The 23,118-nt window shown below is 41.5% G+C and overlaps 2 protein-coding genes and 1 long non-coding RNA gene across 9 annotated transcripts in view; 2 read left to right on the top strand and 1 right to left on the bottom strand.

Annotated features, from left to right (window-relative positions):
• Window positions 1-1,946: 1,946 nt before the first annotated feature.
• LOC144471381 (uncharacterized) lies at window positions 1,947-14,836 on the top strand. 2 transcript variants are annotated; one of them, XM_078183359.1, is made up of 5 exons: window positions 1,947-2,298; window positions 9,826-11,680; window positions 11,830-12,392; window positions 14,082-14,202; window positions 14,341-14,836. In XM_078183359.1, exons 1-5 carry the CDS (start codon window positions 1,974-1,976, stop codon window positions 14,375-14,377), a joined length of 2,901 nt encoding a protein of 966 aa, XP_078039485.1. In that variant the 5' UTR covers window positions 1,947-1,973; the 3' UTR covers window positions 14,378-14,836. The 2 variants fall into 2 exon arrangements, with proteins under 2 accessions (XP_078039485.1, XP_078039486.1); XM_078183360.1 differs by lacking the exon at window positions 1,947-2,298 and adding an exon at window positions 4,498-4,712.
• A 54-nt stretch (window positions 14,837-14,890) lies between these two features.
• The window catches only part of LOC144471382 (uncharacterized), a 49,127-nt gene continuing 40,899 nt past the window's right edge, over window positions 14,891-23,118 (bottom strand). For 5 of the 6 annotated variants that reach the window (XM_078183362.1, XM_078183361.1, XM_078183363.1 and 2 more), the window contains 3 exons: window positions 18,317-20,251; window positions 15,674-15,872; window positions 14,891-15,023 (listed from right to left, as the gene is read on the bottom strand). In XM_078183362.1, the coding sequence (XP_078039488.1) occupies window positions 14,975-15,023; window positions 15,674-15,872; window positions 18,317-20,251 (2,183 nt within the window). In that variant the 3' untranslated portion in view covers window positions 14,891-14,974. Of the gene's footprint in view, window positions 15,024-15,673; window positions 15,873-18,316; window positions 20,252-21,003; window positions 21,133-23,118 lie in introns of those variants that run through there. The other variant, XM_078183366.1, reaches the window with a different exon arrangement.
• Window positions 21,281-23,118, top strand: part of LOC144471386 (uncharacterized) — a 42,104-nt gene continuing 40,266 nt past the window's right edge. Inside the window, exon 1 of the long non-coding RNA XR_013494264.1 lies at window positions 21,281-21,451. This is a non-coding gene — a long non-coding RNA (uncharacterized LOC144471386). The remainder of the gene's footprint in view (window positions 21,452-23,118) is intronic.

Consider the following 23,118-nt stretch of genomic DNA (forward strand, 5'->3'; position numbering starts at 1 on the left):
CGTGCTAAAATTACAACAATTTAATGGTTTCCTGTGGGCTTTAGAAAAAAAAAACAACATTGTTCATTTTTACGCACGATTTGCCAAAGATCGCGTTGCATCGTTGCATTTCACGCCTAATAATAATTATTATTATTAGGCGCCTACGGTAATAATAATAATTAACGTTAATCAATGTATGCAACTGGACTCCACGTCGACCAATAAATTACTCCGTCGAAAATGAGAATTAACAAAAAAGCACGAACACGTGCTCATTTTTGATTTTTAAAATCATCGAAGAAAAGCGATGAAAATATTCTCTTTCGATCCAAACATTTACGATAGTCTAATTAGAGCGGCACGCAACGACGAAACATTAATGTTTCTACGATCGCCGATTGCGCGCGGTTCTCTATGCCGATCTGGCATTCGGGTCGTTGCATTCGACACGACCTTCGAAGTTCATTGAATAGGTTCTCGGCTCTTACTCTTTATGACGAAGCTTGTACGGGTGCACACGGCCGGGCAGGAGAAAACGACTGATGCGGAACAAGCAAATGATCCAAGAAAAAGTTTTAGCTCCCCCTCCGTGCCGTCCGCCTGTTAAATGGTCTCTCTCTCTCGTAAATCAGACGGCGTCGCTTTTTATTCTGATTCCGTTCGATGATATTGAAACGATAAGTTCGTGGCCGAGCTTCGGGCGGCAGCTACGGACGATTTTATTGTTACAATTAAAAATTAATACAAAAAATCTCGGAAATTACGAAATATAAACTTGGACTATCTAAATTATTAATTACCTATGAGGTGTCCTATTTATGACAATAAAATCTTTTTATACATAAGTAATTTTATTTTAATATTAGTATCTATGAAACAATTTTTTTGTGTTTCATTTTTAGTAATTATCAAATAAATAAATCTTTTTATAATACCAAATGTACCGTACTGTATTATTAATTTTATTATATATATATATATATATATTATTTAACGATGATTAAAGATCTTATTAACTTTATTAAATATTGTTAGCGAAACTCTATATCGGTGAAACAATTGTCGAGTATCCAAATGTGTCTCTGCGAACGAGTACAGTCGATCGACGAAATGTCGCGACAAGAAAACGACAATTTTCTAATAAGGGAAAAGAAAAAGAACGCGGCGTCCGTGCCCGGACTCGCTACGCCCGTGAAACGGGGACACAATTAGCCCTCGGTAACCTTAAACAGAACCCTAAATACAGTTCGATTTTTGTCCCATTCCGATCCAACTAACGGTTACGTTCGTCGTGCTTCGATTGCGGGTCAAATTCTTCGGTTACGAATGTGTAACAGGCGAAGGGAAAGGTGCTCGGGGGGATGCGCGCCTCGAAATTTAGCTCGAACTCTAAAAACCGTCGGCGACGGACAGAAAAACGCGGGCGCAGAGATGCCCTCCGTATTCGTTCGCGACGTACAGCAGCCCAATCTGCGCTTCGATCCGCAAGTTTCCAAGTACGATTTACCGTTCAATCCTCCTGGACGGTTCACGTGTAGCCGATACCTCGTGGCTTTTTGCGGTTCGAAGGAGTAGCGATGAACTCGACATAAATCACTGACCGAGAAGAGGTCTGCGACGATGAAATTTATCCGGCGGGACGCTAACGTGTCTGTGGCGCGTCGTGGGGATCGCGACGCGATGAATTCGATTGCGAAATGCTTCGAGAAAAAAACATAAATGGACAATTTGGGAAGGGCGAATCTCGCCGAAGTAATACACTTTAAAAATAGCAGTATAACGTTAGCCCAGTTTAATGTTCGCTGTTCTTGACGAGTAGGAGACAATGGCGTAATTATTATATAAAGGACATTTAAAAAATTTGCCACTTTTTAACGTGTTTTAACAACAGCCCCTACTGTTGTATTATACTCGACGAAACACATGAATGGATCTTGAAAAATTAAGTTGTCTCTAATATTACGTGAACCGCTTTGATTGCAGACGGAACAATGTTTAAACGGCTGTCGAAGTCACGGCGTCACAGCGCCGACGACGTCGCCCTCTCGTTGTCGAGCCCGTCGACCCTGGACGAGCCGCCGGGGACGTCGACGCCGGCGTCGCCGTCGCGGGAGAACTGTCAGAGCATCAGCCCGGCCGCCCTTCTGAGGGTCTCGAGGACGAAGTACAGCAGGAGGAGCTGCGGCGACGCGAGCGCGATGCAGGCGTTGCTCGCCGCGAAGCCGGAGCAGGAGCAGGACGTCGCCGATGCCGATTACCAAATGGTCACCGCTGTCCCCGCCTTCATCGTCGAACACGAGCCCGAGAAACACCGAGGTAATTTGCGATCGGGCCCGTCGCTGCCAATTAACCGGTCGGTGATCGATTAATTCGCTGGCGAGACTGTCGTCTTCGAACCGGATCGAACTTCTCCCGATGCCAAACGCTCGCGATTCGGGAACAGAGATAACTCTGTATATAACCTCGATCGAAACCAATGGCGCCTTGTACCTTGTTTCAAGTACGAACAATCAATTATTTTCGCAAGCGAAAGTATGCTACTTTCGTGTACGCGTACCACGTACTAAACTAACCGAGCTATCGCTCTAAGATCCAAGGGTTTCCGTGAATGATTTAGACATGCTTCTGCTGATGAAATGCAAGCGGAATGCCAAGCATAATTGCTGGATTGCGGATCTCCATGCAAAGTAGCAATTGTCTGCATCTGTTGCGAGAAACAAGAGTTAATTAGAAAAGTTTTTCTTTCTTTCGTCATCGCAGCTACTTGTTTCATCTGAATTATAGCTACTCGTTTCAAACTTAAATCGATGAAACTTAATATTACAATGTTACATAATGCAATATAAATTTTAATATAAATTGAAATATAATACATCTAAAAGACTTTTGACTGCGATTAGAAACCACTTTTAAGCAAAAAGTGTATCGCTGTGCTACAAGTCGTGATTATTACCGATCAATGATGATGGTATCCAGTCGAACACATTAGATTAGTTAGCGCAAAGTGACGCAACCGTGAGATCCTTATTGTCCTTCCGACGATCAGAAGCAATCGCTGGGGTCGTAAAGCTGAAACAACATTGCAGATTAATAAGTTCGACCTACCACACTTCGATACAATATATTCACATTAATGCAGAGATAAAAATACGGCTAGAGTATGGGTGAACGTACGATATACGATACCATTGTATCCAACACCGGAAACAATTCCAATGACAATGAAATTACGGTTATTGATCGTATACGGATATTAGCGGTGGAAAAGATTAAGAAGAGGCGCGTCATGATTTCGTACGTTAGACAGAGATTTTGCCAGATGCTGATTGCAAAGTTGCGCATAAAATGGAAGTGTGATTTATTGCCTCCGAGAAAATCAAATCCTCTATATAACTAAGGAGATAAATAAACGTCACCACAGGATTACCACAGTTAGACCGACAAACATTTGATTATCCGAGAATAATCTAACGACTGCTACGCGACTCGGTATTAGCGATTGTTCGAACTGATTAACCACGGTCCAGGGATTTTTAAATTGTCACGGCGTAATCGTCGGGTCTCTCTAGGAAGTTCCATCGAAACAGGTACAGTTAGGTCGACGAGCGTTTTTTTCCCCCGAGGGATGTAACGAAACCGACTCGGAACCCGCGCGATTCACCTCGGCCAGAAACTTCATTCCAGGCAGCTCTGAAACGCGTCAAACATGCATCTTTGACTTATCTCGCGCGGTCTTCTTACATGTCGAAGAAACGGAACATTCGCGGTGCATATAGGAATGCGGCTACCTTGGAGTTGTCCCTTGCCGGTGTATCGTGACGCAACGATCGCGCAATTTGTAAATTGTTATGGCATAACCGCAGCTTGCAAGGAATGCGAGAAGTTTTGCACGTGTACTGAGAATATATACAATTGGGTTGGCAAGAAAGTAATTTCGGTTCGCACCAGTAGATAGCATTATGTTTGTTTCGTTTGCGGCGTATGCCACTGGGAGCAGCACATGCGCCATCTACAGTCTAGTTCCCAGTTCCTAATAAAGTCGACATTTAGTCTAATGCAGAACTTCCCATGTTTAAGATCGTATTCAAAAAGAGTAAAATATATTGAGGTTATACGAGCACCATTCAAATATGGATTTACATCTTTTGGTATTGTAAAAGTTGAACCAAAGAAGAGACCAGTTCTCAGATGGTAATTCTTGGAAGGAGAGATCTATTCGAGTCTGGCTCCAAAGGGCAATCTCATTATAAGCTTTAAAAACTAAGAATGAGAGGAATCCGGAGCCGCGTCGCCATTAATTAATTCCTTGGGAACTGCTCATCCGTCACCACTGCCAGGATCGTGTCATCAGCGCCACGTTTTGTCTCGCACGCGTGGCAAATATTAATCAATTTTTCCATTGCTGTATTTGCGAAATCATATATTTTAATCGACGAGTATGTATATATATATTTTTCTATACTCGATTTAAATCGACTTATATCACGTCCAATGGTAACGCATCAATCACGAACAATAGTAACGGGCACGAAAAGAATACAGTTAGCTGGGAGAGTACCCTTTTGGTCGTTACGGTGTAACGTATGGTTCGATCGGCAACAAAAGTGTCCGATTTACAAAATCGGCAGGTTGCGCATGTAACGCACGTTCGAACCAGAACGAGACACGGCCCGGACTCGTGCTGCGGAACGGGGCTAGCTGGATCGAGGAAAGAAAAGAGAGGGCGCGAGGTAATATGAACGCCACGATTTTCACATTCAAATGCGCTCGAAGACGCTCACGGTTGCTCGCGGGGAAACGTGAAAGCTCGAGGGTCAACCGTTTAACCATTTGACTGCGGCGCACGTCAAGCTAAATTAACACTTTGCCAACCGGCCGAGCCGCGTTTTACCATACGTATGCCTTCGCTTTGTGCTGCGTCGCTTCGAAAGTCTAGTTAATCCTAGGAACACGGGCGAACACATTTTTCACATATTTTTATTTGATTTATGGCGTTTGTCGTATTGATTTTTAAACTGTTTCCATGATGAGTAGCCTGCGGATTTTATGCATTTATGGGAAAATTCTGCAATTTAAAATGGCATGAAAATGAAGAGCTTTCAAAAATGGCAATGTATTATTTTAACTTCACGCAACGTTTATATATTTCTATTATAACCGACATATAGATATATTCTGCTCGTTTAGATGCTAAACTTCTTCGTTGTGATATGTTAATTCTAGAGATCTGAAAGTTGGTAGATCATCCTTTCCAAACGCTATTTATCTCGGTCTGTTACTCAACAGCCGAGGCTAATTAACTTGTCAAAAAACTTGAGAGGTTGGATGGAAGCAATTATTCATCGGCTATAATTTATTGTCAAACGTTTCGGATTTCATAAAGGTAAATAATGAAGTGATAGAACGCTCCGTTTGTGCTGCCGGACGAAAAGGTAACAAATTTTGAAGGTAACGTAATATCTAATTATTTAACGTTACGACCAAGGTTTTCTTATTTTTTAGATAATTTCTATACAAGCCTGCAAACTACCGCTACACATAACCATATAAAAATTAAATGGAACACGAATTTTGGCAGTCCAAAAGATTTTATTCAGAAAGACGAAGAATTGTTATAGAAATACAGTGTGGCAAAATGATAGAATACTTAAATAAATTTTACATTTAATCCTCTTAATTTTCCTCTTTTTAAGTAGTCTTTTGTGCACTAATTACTTCCATTCATCTAAAATTATTACACATCCGTTCATCCTAAATATTATTCGTTGATTTCAAATAAATATGCTATCATCTCTTATCTTATTATATTTACATACAAAAATTCTTTTTCATTTCAAATAAAATTTTTTAGACTGGCAAAATTTATATTCATTTGAAGTTTAAAAGTTTAAAGTTTGCATAGAAGCAAAACTTTGGCCGTAACGATGAATAATTAAAAGTTACGTTAACTTTAAAGTGTGTCACCTTTTTGTCCCGCACTATACTACTGCCGTACAGTGTGGACACCGTTTTCTGTACTAGCGAGTCTAATTGCAAGAGCCCTCAAATATAGTCCTACACGCTCTGATGGTCTCTCTCGGTGTCCTTTGCTTCACAACGGATTCTGAATGTACTGTTGCTCTCGACGCGCCGCGTTTTGTCGACGTTCCTAGTTGCGTTCCACAGCTAACAATTAAACTTCGCACGTGTTTACTAATCGCGTTTTAGTCATTTGCTTTGTTAGACCACTAACCATGTACAGTGTGGTTCTAAAAAGTATTCATACACCTAGTCTTTTTGCCATAACTTTATACAAGCAAATAATATATTATATTTATAATATTAATAATAATAATAATATATTATATTTATAATAATATATTTGTGTATCTATTGCAATTAATATTTTGTGTGCGATCCTTTAGCTTCAATAATGGCTTCCAGTCTTCTTGGCATAGATTCCACCAGCTTTTTTTGTAAGAGCTCGACAGGTCGTTTTAAAGCCGCTACAAAATTTCGTCGTCGCAACTTTTGTTTAAATATGCCATGGTTCCCGACCTTGTCACGCGGTGCCTTCTTCGCGAATTGTAACGCGTCGTCGACTCCTGTCCTCGGTTCTCTCTGCCGGTTGCGAGCAACGTCGCTGTGCAAAGCTTTTCTACCGTTTCCGTGTCGCTCGTTCCCGTAACGCGACGCCGCGTCGAGATTTTCAAAGCTGCGAACGAATGGAAGCGGAAGGGTGGAGGAGATGGTAACCGCGCGAGAAATTTAATTGAATTACGCGAAGGTAATTTAATTGGCAGATTTTGTTACACCCCCATTGGTTGTCGCGTGTATTTCTGGCTCGGCGCTGAGCTTCAATGAGAGTAATTTTCTCTCGGCCGTGCGCGAATCAGCTCGAAACGCGCGGCGATTCGAGTGTTCCCGTTTAATGGATGTTTCGCGAGCTGTGTCAACAAAATTGTCGCAAATGATTTGTCTGAGAATTAAGAAGGAAATCGTTGTTACACATTCGTTCGAAAACGGTTCTATTTTGCATTTTCATGTCGGAAGAAAATTATCTTCTATACATATAACAATTTAGTTGAACTTGTTTCATTACTATGATAGCAAAGACCATCCAAGAGGGATGTAATAATTGCACATTCTTCCTTAAATGATATATTTTCTAAAAAGTGTTATATTTAAACAAAATACGTTTCAATCGTAGCGATCACAATTTTCAAAGAGATTGCAACAGCTAACTAAACAATTTTCTTCAATCTCTTTTCACTGTTTCAAATAGTAGCCACCTAATTTTGCTAATTATTATTTGAACGTGACGTCACAATCTCTTATAAGAAGAATAGAAAATTACTGACACTGTAAAGATAATTTTCTGTATAATTACTGTGACCGCCACTTATTTAATCAGGCACATTTTATAACGTACAACGTATTCTATCCCAATAATTGCAATCCTATTATTTTTAAGAGACAATAGAAATTAGTCGCTTTTACTGCTAGTTACCCGATTGTTCCAAGACTATAAACGCGAGAGATAAAATACGCCCGTCGCATGGCAATCTGCCAAGCAGCGACCGACAGTTGGCGGATCTAAAGGGAGTCCACACTCAACGAAACGGCTGCGCTATTATATGACATATAAACACCATGTAAAAAAAAGACTGAATTGAAAATTTTAAACGAAATTAAATAAATATAATGCAGAATAAAATTTTAATATAATTAGAATAAAATTTTAGATTCTTTTCGTCGAGGCATTTATAAGGAATGTAAATTTAATATTTCTAATCTAAAAAATTCATTTCGTTGAGTCATTTACAGAAATGTAGATTACAATTTTTAAATGGTTCTTTTTATCGAGTAATAATTTTTGTTGAGCTACATTGGTATTAATATTAACTCGATATAATATAGTTAATATCAATATTAACTCAAAAAGCGTCGACTTTACTATTTAAACGCACAAATAGAGCTGATAATAGTGAAGTTATTATAAATAATTCGATAAATATTTTGATATCAACGCCATTAGACGCGACGATAAAAACGCTTCCTAATCGCCTTTTCGACACGGAAACCAATTTCCCCGATTTGCACGCCGCGAACGAGAACGACAGCGGTGATTTTCAGCGAGTGCCGCGCGAGGTAATTATTAGCCCATTGAATGCCCTTTCGCGGTTGATTAATCCAAGGAACTAATTAATCAACGATAAAGCAACGGACGCTGACGCGTCATCGAGGCCGTGCGCCGGGACACGGCGCCGATAGGCACGCATGCAAATACACGCGCGCGCGCTCGCTCGCGCGTTGTCGATTGTGCGAGCGCCGATCCACGGATGCTGCTCGTTACCTTAATGAGAACGTAAGGCATCGCACTTGTCACGGTGCATTCGACTTCTAATGAATTTTCCCGTTTCGTTCCTCCTCCTCCTCCTCCTCCCCCCTCCCTCCTCGAAGATTGATTTGAGGAATTACTTTACCGCCTTCGCCATTGTTCGCTTTTATCTTTCAATTTGCATCGCGATAGGAACGCGTCTAGACAACGGCGCGGGCCGATATCAATGTCCCGGGTTATGTTCGAATGACGATGAATAATCGATGTTACACCTCTCTCTCGCGCGCTTCTCCCCGGGGCCGGGTTCAATTAATTCGACGACAGGAAAATTAGACGACGCGAATCGCGCGGAAAAATCGACGCGTCCTTATTATTTCACAGATTACTCTTTATGCTGAAATATATTTATGTTTTCTATCTTCTTTATATCACATTTACAATTAAAATGGCTTCGAGTGCAAAGAAGATGGAGGACATTTTCCTGATCTATAGTATTTCTATAGTATTTCTATAGTATGCAATAAAGCGCACTTTTATAGATATGAAATTGATTCTTGCAACTCGTAACAACAGTTTTACTAATTAATGATTTTTTCAATCTAAACTTTATTGTTATAGGAATTATTTTAACGTAGTAGAATAACTTCAGTGGTGCCTCAGAGTCACCGTTCGAGTGCAAAGGGTTAAATTATGTATAAAATGTTCGTCACGGGTCTGACTCGTTGTTACAGTGCACGGGGTTAACGAAGCCCTATCGCGAGCCCGGTAGCCGACCGGGCCCCGGTCGTACGCACCGTGCCGCGCGCATTATCGCGAAACACGTGTACCCGATACCTGAGCAGCCTGACAATCGCCTGGGCATCGTATAAGAGGGAATGGCCTCGGCCCACGGCCCCGTTAACCGGGGTGACACCTCGAAAAAGTAGTCCCAAAATACGCGGAACCAGCCTCGAGTCTGTTACTCGAGTTCCTCTGTCGTCCGTCCGTCGTCCGTCGTCGTCGTCGTCGTTCCACGGGGGCGACCATATGTCGACTCGGCGTACGAGAGGATGCCGCCGGGTGGTTTTTCGTACTACGAGATGGCCCGGTATCTCATCCACCGACTCCTTCTTGTGACCCTTTATTGGAACGCGCACGGCTGAAGAGGCACACGGCATCCGCGGGGCTCTCGCCGCCGGATTCCGGGAAATCTTTCGAGCCCTACCCCTCTTTTCATCGATTTACTGTTAGAACGGGGCTGCCCGCAGAAATGGAAAATTCGTTTCGACGAAGTGCCGCGCAATTTACTCGGAGTTGGAAAAATATTCGGTTGTCCGGAAAATTCGTGCCGATCTTTTTAGGAAAATTAATACGCAGCTCATTTAAATATGAGTATGCATTTATTAAATTATATAGGTATCATTCTGTTTATTAATAACAAAAATGAGTAAGCAATATTACTCATATAAGCAATATAAATTAAAACTCCGCTAAATTAAATTTTCGCTAAATTAAAACTCCGTTCATCGTTTGACTTCTTTCAGGCTCGAGTTTTGGAGTTTGGGGCCGCAGGATGAGCAAAAAGATCGATTCATTCCGGCGGGTTGGTTCCCGCGAGACGATCTGCTCTATATCGGATAGCGGGAGCAACAACAACAACAACAACAACTGCACTACCAGTAACAACAACAACAACCGTCAAGTAACATCGAAGCTAGACCAATCATTGCCAGACATCAAGCAAGACGCTAAACAAGAAAAGAGAATACCGGGAACATTTCACCGATCACCGTCCCCCTTCAAATCCTTCTTCATCCGGATGGGCTCCACGGGGATGTTGAACTCTGCGAAGAGCGGCAGGCGTTCGCAGACCATTGACGACAGACTGAAAACTTCCGAGAAGGAAAATCTGTTCAGAAGCTGCAGCACCAGCCAGCTGAACACGAGTCTGACCTACGTGAAGGGCGACGATCCCTCGGAAGGGATCGATCTCCAAATCTCCAGCCGCAAAGACAAAACGGTGTCTTGCGACGATCTAGCGCGTCAGAACGTCGACGCGTTCGACGATCATCTGACAACCGACACCACCGCGTCCCTTTATCCCCTTGGCAGCCCATCAGTGAGCAGCTTCAGTTCGTGCGACTTCGAGCACACGCGAAACGAATCGCCGATGAGGAAAAGCAACAGCTGCGACTTCAAAGAGACTAAAAAGTCCAGCTTCCCGTACGCTTTTCTACGATCGAAACTCTCCGTCCTGCCCGAGGAACGTCACAGCACGTTCGCGTCGAAGGACGAACGATTGTTCAAGACCGCCTCCGAGGAGCATTTCCCCACGTTGAAGATAGAGGACACGTACACCGGCACGACGACGCTGGGCAGACGACGATCGAGGACCGGAAACTTTCCGCGGGGGAACCCGAGTAAATCACAGTCCCGGGAATCTAAGGCCGGGTTCAACGGTTACGCGGAATTCCGGAAGAGTTCGAGCAGGTGCGAGCAGGACAGGTTCAGTCTGAATCCGAGCCAGTTGGAGAGGATCGATGACCACTTCCAGCAGGAAGACGTGGGTTGCTATAGCTCGTACGACTGCAGCCCGATGTCCCTTCGCGGGAATATACATCAGACTGATCCCAGCCAGGAGAGGATAGACTTCGTGGGGAAGATCAACGAGTCCAGGTTCTCGGAGACGTCCTCGCTGAACGTGGACCTGGACATGGTGCCTACGTTGCGTAATCACCGAAGGAATTCGGCGCCGAGCGGCGAGCAGCGACTCTCCTCTCATTACGTGAGCTCGAACGAATCCGGGTACGACAGCGACGGGCCTAGAGGAGAATCCGCCGCCGCTTCGGAGAACGAGGGGCTGAGCCTGAAGTGCACGGATAGCTCGGATACCAGCAGCGTGGTGGACTCCGAGCTGGAGAAACCTATAAGAAGCTCGACGCCGAGCGAGTGCCAAGACCAGGAGAACAACCACGACGCAAGGACGAAGGAAAACTCCGATTCCGTTAGAGAGAGGAATTCCGAGCTGGCCGACGGCATCGACGGATTCAGGTGGCATCAGAGCAACTCCGGCAGGCTTCTGCCAAGCATTCATCAAACGTACGACGACGCCGCGATGAATTCACAGTTCCTCCCCGCCTATCGAAACGGATTGAACGGATTGCAGAGCTCCCCGCCGAAATCCCTCGATATTTCGCCGCATCGCGCGAGGCTGCAGCAAGATAAGTCTAGGTTCCTCAGCGACATCATTCAACCGCCGAAGAGGGTTCGACGGTGCCGTCTGGTGCAGCTACACAAAAGGGATCCGAAGGAGAGCCTGGGGATTCGGCTGGCCCAGCAGCGATTAGGGGAGCTCCGGTATATCGTCGTGCAGCTGGAGAGCGACGGAATAGCGCACAGGTGGGAAGCATTATTTTTAACCCTTTGAGATAGCTGATGCGGGGCGAACATTGGGGAATGCGAACGCGCCAATGTATTAAATAATACTATCAATAATATCGTTATTATTTTTACGATACTAACCAAGGAAAAATTGTGATGATTTCCAGGGACGGCAGACTGAGACTCGGTGACGAGATCGTCGAGGTCGAGGGCAAGGAGCTCAGCGCTCTGGATAGCCTGGAGGAGGTCCAAGATTTCTTGAAATCCTTCACCGGTAACAAGATACGTTTAATTACCGCCTACGAGGAGACGGTGCCGCAGGTGTACGTCAGTCCGCCGACATTGCTCGGCGAATACGAATACCTGGAAAACGCGAAGAATCTTTCCAGCCTGTCGTTGATCGACGGCCAAACGAAACAATGCGTGCAATCGGAAAAATCCGGCAAGACTGCAGAAGACGACGTTATTCAGTCGACGAAGAGGCCAGATTTTCTACCCCTTTCTTGTTCGACCAAGGAGCGAAAGAGCGCGGAGAACGGCCTCGAGTCGACGACAGAACCGCAGCATTACTCGATGAGGCATATCGCTAAATTCGAGAAGGGTTATGGAAAACCTAGCTTGGGTTTCAGCGTCGTTGGCGGCAGGGACAGTCCGCGGGGTGAGATGGGGATTTTTGTTAGGAGGGTTTTTCCTGGAGGTCAAGCTGACGTCTCGAAATCGCTGTTTCAAGGTACAGTAACTACTATTTTTATTCGAACGTGGAATGATTCGATTTACTTAGATTTATTTGTTAGGTATACTCCTCATTAATGGATACGCATTTATATATTATTATACGTGTACAACCAGTGGTACGCGTGACACGATATGTGTTAATAATGACTTGTTTTATCCGATATTCACTATAATTGATCACCACAGTTGGAATCAATTTGACGTCACCGCTCTAAGGTTAACCTTACGGTATTCGTTCCCCGTATAGCACGTGTGTACAATGGATCTATAGTTGATAAAATCGCCGTAAAATTCCTTAGCGCTGTACACAAGACCACGAAAATAGACCAAACGCAATAGCAATATAATCGATGCACCTGAGCCTTAAGATGATCGCGCCAGGATCTATCTCGATGACCTCCGCTGCTCCTTCTAAAGCCTTACGTATCTAGAACGTAATCTCTCTCGTGTCACCATTCCTTTCTTAACGTGACGCAATCTATCGAGGATTTCTTGTTCGAATCGCGCGCAAGGATTTCGCTCTCTATCGGCGTGGCTCGCTGTTTCAGGATCAAAATATAGCACGCGCGCAAATTCTCGCAGCATAATATAGCGCGCGCAAATTCGCGTATAGAAATAATAGAATAGATATAATATATGATAATATATATAAATATAATATATGATATAAATAATAGAATAGAAGTATATAAATTAGCGTATAGGGCGTAGCGTATAGGGAAGAAGGAGAGAGTGGAAGAGAGGGAGGATGGTGTCAATGTGTCACGTACGCGTCGTCGCTGCTAGTGCATTCGCGCCGCGAACGCTTCTTCGGACACATTTCGAATCTTTAATCCGACATCTCGTATCGCGTGCATTTCTAAACAGCTGCCGCATATCTCACCCCTTTTGCTTCCTTTCGTTCTCTCGTTTCTTGTTCTCCCTCCTCCTCCCCTCTCTCTACTTTGCACCATCCATAACTCCTTAACATCTCGTACAGCATAGAGAGTGCCTTGCCGGCTTGTCAACTTCGCGAACCTTCTTACATAGAGCACCATACATACACCTTCTTGCATAGCTTTCTGTTAATAATTACTGCCTGCATAACTTTTCGTCGCGCAAGTCTTGACAATTGTTGGAAACGCATGCTCCACTCATCATTCTAACGCTAGGGTACAGGTTATGTCAGGTTATGTTTCATTTTGGTCGCGAGAACTAGATTTTAATCATTTCTTTTTATGATTTTTAACGCATTGAAATGGATTTAACAAAATGCAAGCATGTAACGAAGCGAATGGTACAACTTTGACGATTTCAGCACTGAGAAAGGATGCGCGTTGCCTTTGGTGCTTATGCAATTGAAGCGACCGACAATCCGTTATACAAGCATGTGCGGCAGGGTGTGCGGTGGCTCGAGGAAACCGCGGATATTCGCGTGCTCGTAAAAACTGTCAGGATCGGTTGAAACTCGAAACGTCTTTGCGTGAAGCCCGCCTGTATAACGTGTTTGCCGCCTACCGCGCGCCAGGAGCCTGGCAAAAATCGCATAGGAAATCGTGGCGACGCGCGTGTCCGCGTTTGAACTCGGCGTTAACGCTGCGATCGCATAAATTTGCAAACGCCAAATATACTTTAGCAATGTCTGTTAAAAAATGAAACTTTTGCTTGAAGTTATTATTTTATACATTCTTTTCTGTTGTTTCAGGTGACGAAATACTGAGTTTGAACGGAAAGATTCTGCGCGGTTATACGCACCAAGAGGTTATCGAATTGTTTAAGGCGGTAAGGGAGGGACCTATCGAGCTGGAGGTCATGAGAAGACACAGGTATTTACGTGAACTAATATACTTAATTAATTTTACAATCTAGAAAGTTTTCCTTAATATTTACCAAATGTTCGCTTCTCAATTTATTAAACGCTGCGCGAAAATCTAATTTAGTAAAATATATATTTTCTATTTCAGGTATCCGAAATCCGCGCAAAAATCTGCGGCATGTTGAAAGGTAGGCTCTACACGGACGAAAAACTGCCCACCGGAAGTGCTCTTTCAATTTAATTCTAAGCGATCCACCGTTCGCTCCGCACGAAGTTTTTAGGATTCTAGTCTATCAGAACGAATCTACGATCTTTGACGTTTGTTGCAATTAATTTATTTGTCGCGGTGTCGCAATTGCGTAGTTCTATTACAAAGTGGTTATTATTAATAATATTATTGAGAATTATTATTATTAATATTATTATTACTATCATTATTATTAATATTATTATTATTATTATCATTATTATTATTACTGTAAGATTTTATACGACTGCGTTCAAGCAACGTGAATCACATTGTATGCGATCATTTTTTTATCATAGAGGACAATAAAGAGGACGTACTTTTAAGGTGCTTTTTAAAGGATCCACAAATCTGTTTCACAGAAAATAAACAACGACGTCGCATTAAACGATTGTTAAATAATAATATTTATTACGAGGAATCTTTACAAAATTTACAATATGTACACAGAGGTCCTAGATTCATTTTTACAAAAATTTACGGTGTCTTCCTTTTTTACAAATGTTTCTTCTTGTACAATATAATAACGCCTCCTTCACGCGTCGACGAGCAAAAGGTCTGCGCACGATTTAGCCTTCGTTGCCCTGTAATGTAACGTTGCAAGATATTTATATTCATTCCTGGAACCTCTTTTTTTAATTAATATTGTACACAGTAATGTTTACAAATAAAAGTGACGTAAACTTCCCGCTAATAGGAATTTTAAATGAAATTAGATTTTCAGCTTTGTAGGAAATTATATGTAATGCGAGCATCGTGAGATCTTAGCAAAGGGTTGAAGCGACAAAGATATTCCAAACGATTAAACTACGTGTCAAAGACAGAACGTCAACGTATGTTTAAACATGTAAGAAAACAAGATCGAATGTAAATTACTCCAACGGTAATAGAACCACGATCGATATATCAAACAATAGTTAATTATTGCATAGAACATGACAACTATATCTCGCTTTTCCATTGTTTCCTAAAAGAACAGTAAAATCTCATCATTAAGGAAAATACCATATTTTGACGACCATTATTTAAAGGCTAGCATAACTAACAAAATTAATCTATATAAATCGTTCATTTTGCTACAACGTATTCTAATGATATTATTGTTAACAGAGGCTAACCGAGGCTAAATAAACGTCCATAGTTAATAACTAAAGTAATGTTATTAGTTAACAACATTGCGATATATGTTTTCAACGGATATTTATCGATTACGTTGAAACATTGATATACTCACTGTAATTCCTTGTTTTTCACGCGTCTGCAAAGGTGCAAGGCAACCGGTCCAGTTTTGGTGTTGCGAAAAAGTTGGACGGCCTTTCTATGGGTTAAGTCGTGACAGACGTGGCCGTTCACTGCCAATATCTCGTCGCCTGCTCGCAATCGGCCATCTTCCGCGGCTTGGCCGCCTGGCAATACAGACTTTATAAAGATACCTATAGCAGAGAAACAGATGCTCGATTAACAAATAAGAATATATATCAAAAGTTTTATAAAAAATAGAATTAACATGCGGACAATAGACTGTTGACACGTGCATTTCATATGTATAGTTTATGGAAATGAAATCTCGGATTCCTAATATGGTAGCATACACAAGTAGACAGTTATGAACAATCAGAGAAATTGCAAAATTAGAATTGAATTCTTTCTCAACGATTCCATCGAAATTAATTAATAATTTCAGAAAGTATATTGAATTTATTTAACTAGATTTGCCCAACTTTATACTATCAAGCATTTGTTATACAATTTATATTAACCCTTAACTGGTGTATTCACATTGCATTATATTTTATGCATTTATATTACTGGTGCATTGCGTTATATTTCATTCTGTAATAAAAATCAGTTCTCCATGGTTTTATTGTTTTATAAACTAGTTAAGAATCTAATATTTATGTGGAATTAAATTGACATACTTTCGTGCACCATCTAATTGTATTCTATCATGATTATTGTAATAATCGCTGCACCAGTTGAGGATTAAAATGAAATAATTCCATCCACTGATTCACCGACTGACCAATTATATATTATTATTATTTGATTGTATTTTTATTTATTTATTGAATTAATCCTTGCCTAATGGCTTAGGATGCTCCCGGCTTACATTTTACAATTTTCAATATTATTTTATTGTATATTAGTATTAACAGCGTTTCATATACCTATGGTTCATGGAGCTCCGTTGAAAAAATTAGCAGACTTCCATATCAGAGAAGAAAACTTTGATTTAATAAAATATCGAAAACTCGCGACTGCGGTCCTATGGGTTTCCTCGTCGAAACGCGGCGTCTACGCGGTGGTGTTGTGCTACGTTGCCGGGGCACCGTGGCATCGTAACGAGCGCGTAAAACTCGAGACCTCCTCCTCTTGTATACATGCAGAGGCGATTTATCGGCAACGCGTATACAGCGGTCGAGCAAGCGCGTAAATGTTATGGCAGGAAACCGCTGCCATTTCTAAGCAGCACCGGGTTGCCCACGTTTTCGATGATATTTCTGCTTGTGTTTGCGAACCCTCCAAGAGCAGAAAAAACGGGCTAGGATAAGATGTTCTACAGTTCGCGATGACAGGATTAACACTCGATAACGCCGGTTCAAAACGAACATCTGCATGGTATTTTTCGTTGACTTTTATGAAACTCTGCTGTCTCTGGACCAGCCAAGAATAAACAGACATTTTTATTCGTTTTGGAATTTTCAAATGTTTAACGTACGATCTACCGAATAATAAATTGTTAGTAATTTGTAATAATAATTTATAAATTGTTCGATGGCTATAGAAACTTCAATTGTTAATAATTTGTAATGCCAAGAATAAACGACAGACATTTTTCTTCGTTTTAGAATTTTCAAATATTTAAAAATACGAAATTAACTTAGTCTACATACAACATACCCACGTGACTGATTTTTTTAGAACAAGTTCAATAGTTTATTTTAAGATGATATTGTGAATAATTAAATTAATTGAGTAATTGAGATTTTGAGCTCTTTTGAAGGAACACTGTAGCAATATCCTAAACCCTAACATTAGATCTAATTAAGTATATAAGTAGCGATTACTTTGCCAAATAATTGAACGCAACGTAACAGTTAAATAACGAATAAACCACATTGCTGTTAACGATGCTTGACACGAAATTGTTAAAACTTCTATGAAAGAAAAATTTATATTCAAGTTGTATAGTAAGTAACGCCCCGGAATGTTTTACCGAGATTAGTATGTTAATGTTAACTGATCTCACTTGTAGCAACTGTGTAGCGATCGGTGACGAACTATAGTAATTATACTAGAAATAATATATGAAATTTCGTACAGTTTAAAACTCATTTAAGATATCATATAATTGCTGGAAATTAATCAAGAATCCAGTGATAAAATAGGTTCCACGAATTAGTAAAACTAATGAGAATACGTAAATGCAGAAATGAATTTGTGAAAAGAATAAAAACTGATATATTCTTTCCGTCAAACGTTCTTTAGTTGTATCATACTATACAAAAATATAATCTCAATTCGAGAACACTCACCATCATTTTTCCTAAAGAATATACTTTATATAAATATTGTTTATACTGCATTTTTGTATTCACGCGTGTACATATCTTTCTCTCTTTCCAATTTAATAATTTAATGTTGCAATCTACACACGTGTAGTTATCGCTCGTTATAATTAGCATTTACAACTTCGCATAATCCTTTCTTACATACCACAAAACACGTACCAACAATATAGACAATTATTGCAGAGGCATTTTGTTACTGTATAAGTAGAAAATGTTTCGACATCCTCGGAAACTTGAGATCACGTTAGGTACTGTATATAAATATTATTGAATAAAAAGAGATTGAACAAAATCATCCGACTCACCGATGCTTCCTTTAGGACTGTCGCTTCCGCCTACGATCGTGAATCCCAACGATTTCTTTCCCGGGCCTTTCTGAAAGACAACCGTGAGGAACGTGGACACCGTGCTCCTCGGTCTTCTCGGCAAAGTGCAAAAATTCGAAACGCTTTGCGAGCCGCTGTTGTCCATGTTCAAAACCGATCTCTCCGAGGATATGGACTTGCTGGACTCGTTCCGTCTGTCGCGATGATGCTTCGAGTGATGCTTCTTGAAATGCGATTTCGAGGAGTTGTCGACGATGACCCCGTGCCCGTTCTCCATGTTAACGTTCTCGTAATCGACGCTGCTCTCCGTGAGCTTTTTCGACGACTGGTCCAAAGCGGTGTACCTCGATACGACGATGTCGACCTCGCCGGGCCCGCTGCCGCTTCCCAATATCTGCCTGGCTTTCGCCATGTTTAGGCCACGCAGTCTCTTGCCGTTCACGATTAAGATTTCATCCCCTATTCTCAAGGTTCCTTCCTTATCGGCGAGACCGTTCGGCACCACGTGGGCCACCAGATAACCAGGACTCGACTCCGCTGTCTTCGCGATGAAAATGCCCAAGCACTGATCGGAGCTTTCTCTGAAAAGCTTCACAACCATCGTTTCGGTAGCGTACGGCCTGTGTCTGATGACAGGTAATTGAGCGTTCTGGCAGTTCTCCGAAGCCGAGATCTCTTTGCTTTCCGGCCTAGGGATAGTTTTCCTATCAGCTGGCGTCGTCGAGTCCTTTTTGTCTCGTCGATCGATCAGCTCGCTGTTCGCTGCTTGACACAGTTGACTCGTCGTATCTTCGAGCTCGTGCAGCCTGGTTACGTCCGTCTTGCAGCCTCTGCCTTCGTTTCTGCTGCAGTAAACGTCCAGGCTTGAGAACAGACGCGTCGTCCTCTCGACGTCCGCGATGGAGGACGACGGTTTCCTAGGCGGCAACTGCGGCGGCGAATGCAGCGAGTCGTTGAGGCCGGTCAACAAGCCGGAAGCGCTGCTGCTGCATCTGTCGTCGAGCAAAGAACTGGTCGCGGAATCATTATCCAGTATCCCGGAGTCGTTGTCGTCCTGGTCCTGTTCCTCGTAAAGCGGATTCGTTCGGAGTTCCTCGAGGCCGGGCAGAGTACCGTACGAGAAGCTCCTCAGTCGTCTTCTCTCCCTGTCCTTGCTATCTTTTTTGTAAATTTTCGCGATCAACTTGTTGGTGGAGCTTTTCAGATATCTGTCCTGCATCGCTCGAAATTTCGCGGCCAAGCAGCTCGACGGCGTAATGCTGTCGAACTGGGAGCCGTTTTTGTAGAGCGGATCCTCGGTGCTCGCGGGAACTTCCGTTTCCACGGACCTCGCAGGGCTGTTATGGTTCTGGACGAACTCCTTGCTCTTTCGCCATCTGCGACTCTGTTGGCCGTTCTCCTCGATGACGTCCGTCTTCGATAATACTGTCGACGATGGTACAGACACGGGACGAAAGCCCAGGAATGAGAAACGTTCCTCGTGGTGCTTCCTATACGGCAATCTGCTCTGCGATTTCGAGCGCCTTTTTCTTTTCGCCTGCGTTTTCTCCTCTTCTATGATCTCTTTCAAGTCTGACTCGCAGACAGATCGTCGGAACTCGTTTCTGCTCAAACCGTGTCCACTCAGCTCGCACATCGAACGGAACTGTAACTTTTCCGGATCGTCCTCTTCTTCTTCGTGATCCTCCTCGTCGGAATCGCGATCCTTGAAAAAACTCAGCCTGGTGTTCATCACCCGATCCAGGATGGGATTCCTCTTCTCGCAGATCCGTCGTCTTTCCTCCTGGATCCGTTTCTTGTCCTTCTTGGTAGAACTCCGCTCGGTCGTTACTTTGGACGTTTGCACGTTGTAGCAGTTCCTCTCCGACTCGGAGCTCGACGACTTCCGGCGAGCCCATCGTACCGGGGACATATCTGCAAAAGTTTCGTTTTAATAGTACGATTTCGTAGAAACATTTTCGATATCTCAACTTTGTAATACCGCATTAATAGTCGCGCGACGAAGTGAAATCCCTTTTGAATATTCCTATGAACATAATAACGTAAAAATAAATAATATGTAGCTAAAACGATTCAGTAAAATTGACTTTGTATTTTCTACAAATATTTTTCTGTTTATAAGAAAATTAGAAACTATTCGCAATATTGGCAGCGGTAAATAGAGATGCGCGTCATTTCCAATGTATTTTTATATTTAAAACGATCGAAAACTCCAACCTGTATAATTTGTGATATCATTCGCGTTAATTGAAAATGAATTTTTCAGATATTAACGCCGTTTACTGATATCGATCCGTCAGAGCAATGTTTAACCTCTCAGGCACGGCATTATTTTGCACAAATAAAGTTTTTCGTAACTAAATTACCATTTTCTCTTAATATATATTTTTTCCGTATATAGTATTAATTACATATATTCTTTTCTTAATGTATCGTACATACACACTTTCACTTTGATCGTTTACTTTAATAATTAACAAAACAATTGATCAAAGCGGGAAACATTCACGAATACCATTATAATGACGCGCCTAAGAGGTTAACGACAACAAACACATTAGAAATTGACACCTATCACGAAATATAAGAGATGTCACCACCGGCGTTCGACAAATATCACTTTCATTGGTCGATTCACTTTCCGAAGGTATACTATACACAATTACATTTGAGCAATCGATGAACGAGAATAAAATGATCAAAGCGCGTCACAGATGTGCCATTCCACGCGATCTTCATCTCGTTGACACGATTTCACTGCACGATTCAAACCGGTCGAAACTTCCCGCTGCGAGTGACAGCCAAGACGAAAATGATCGTCTTCCGCGACGCTTGACATTATATGAGTTCTAGCGGCGGCGCGGCGCTGTTCTGCAGGATGTGTGTAAGGCAGGACATCCCGTATGAGCAATTCGCATGAGCACGTTGCCGAAGTGATAGTAAAACTAGTCACGAGGTGCACGAAGGCGGTTCGGGGAGGAAGTAGACACTGGGAATCGAACGAACGGAATCGGAAGTACGAATCGCTCTGGGAACGGACTTCTTTTGCTTGGAACAAATTCAGAAGGAAGAACACGAGGTAACTACGAATATACGATGAAGGGGAAGTGAACGGTAATTATCTTTATTTTAACGCTTATTTTGTAACGAACATTCGTTTGCTGTCTTCTTAACATATGCCAGATACGATCACTTCTTCGCGTTGTATTTCACTTCGATGACAAAGGTAATTAACTGATTGATTAAAGAATCAATTTTGAAGCGAAAATTCTTAGATACGTGAACTGTGTATTCATGAACAATAAGCTACCTGAACCATAACCTGACATAACCTGAATTTTTATTAATAAAATTTAATATTAAAGGCTAAACGATTTACTTTTGCAAGGATCACTATAATTTCGAGTTCGGTATAAAACTTGAAGATAAATAATATGGTCAAATACGCAATTTGATTTAAAGATTTTAACCTCTTCATATCAGTCTCGGCATTGCATAAATACTTGAAGTAATGAGGTATCCGTGCACGTATCAAAATACGAATATAGAAAATTACAGGAAGCGAGCATCGTTTGATATCTTCCTTCCTTGGATATCGACAGTAATGACAGTGAATCTAATCATAAGTTACATGGTAAATAAACCGTGGCGTTCAAAAGGATCGAAGAAAGCGTTCGACGGTGAAAACTACGGACATAGATAAATGTAACATGCCGAACTAATAGAACGGAAAGATAAGGGAGTAAAATGATAAAATAAAATGAAACGTTGAATCTTCTTTTTTTCGTTACCAGATTGTAAATTAACTGATAATCGTAAGCGATATTAAAAACATAGTCCGTGGATTTTATAAGATTTTAGGAGATTTTATATCTAGTTATAGATATATAACGCTTCTATTATTAAATATTTTTATCGTATTATTCTAAATCCATACAACGTCGCGTATTTATTTTTAACTATTTCAGTGTATGTCGTTCCATAAAGAGTATAAATATCTGGTTATATTTCATTCGAAATGTAATTCCTAGTCATTTTCGACCAAGTTGGTCGCTTCGTAAAAATAAATAATCCGTGGTTACGTTTAACAAAAAAGAAACAGAATTATTCTCAGTCAGAGTTTCTCTTCAGCAATTTTTCCGAATGTATTGCAAGTAATTCGCGGTTTCCTTGCCGCGTAAGACATGCACCGTTACGAAATGTTTAGCCGCAGTCTTTTTTTGTCGCGAAGACCCCGCTAAAATTGCGACGGTGTCGTAAACCGAATGCCAATCTATGACGTGCACTTCTGCTATGTACATGGATGGAAATTCGCTAAGAATTCTCGATTACGGATCATCGAAAACTTATCGCTGCGTGCGTTACACGATAAATCTTAAAGTAATGCGAGCACTCGTGTAGTAAATGCGATAAAGTAAAATTTAAACAAAGAGTGAAACTTAAATGAATTTGTAATTATCTATATGTTATTAATTAATCGCTGAAAGTGTTAAACAAAGAGTGGAACTTAAGATAAAGAAGTTACTATTTTAATTAAATAATTTTAATACTATTTTCATTAAATAATTATTTTAATACAAATAAGTTGCCCATACTCGTTTATGTCATAGATGCATAAAATCCTCTGTCTACTGATAATTATAATGAGCGATCAAAACAGAATTTCCTTTCCCGATAAAACTGTTATGAATCACCGGAATCAATTCTCTTGACAGAAAATCATTATTATCAGAGACCAAGGATTTTTCATCCTTTTCATTTCTAATGAAACATGGTTTTAG

This window comes from Augochlora pura, chromosome 6 (genome assembly GCF_028453695.1).
Source record: "Augochlora pura isolate Apur16 chromosome 6, APUR_v2.2.1, whole genome shotgun sequence".
Lineage (NCBI taxonomy): Eukaryota > Metazoa > Arthropoda > Insecta > Hymenoptera > Halictidae > Augochlora > Augochlora pura.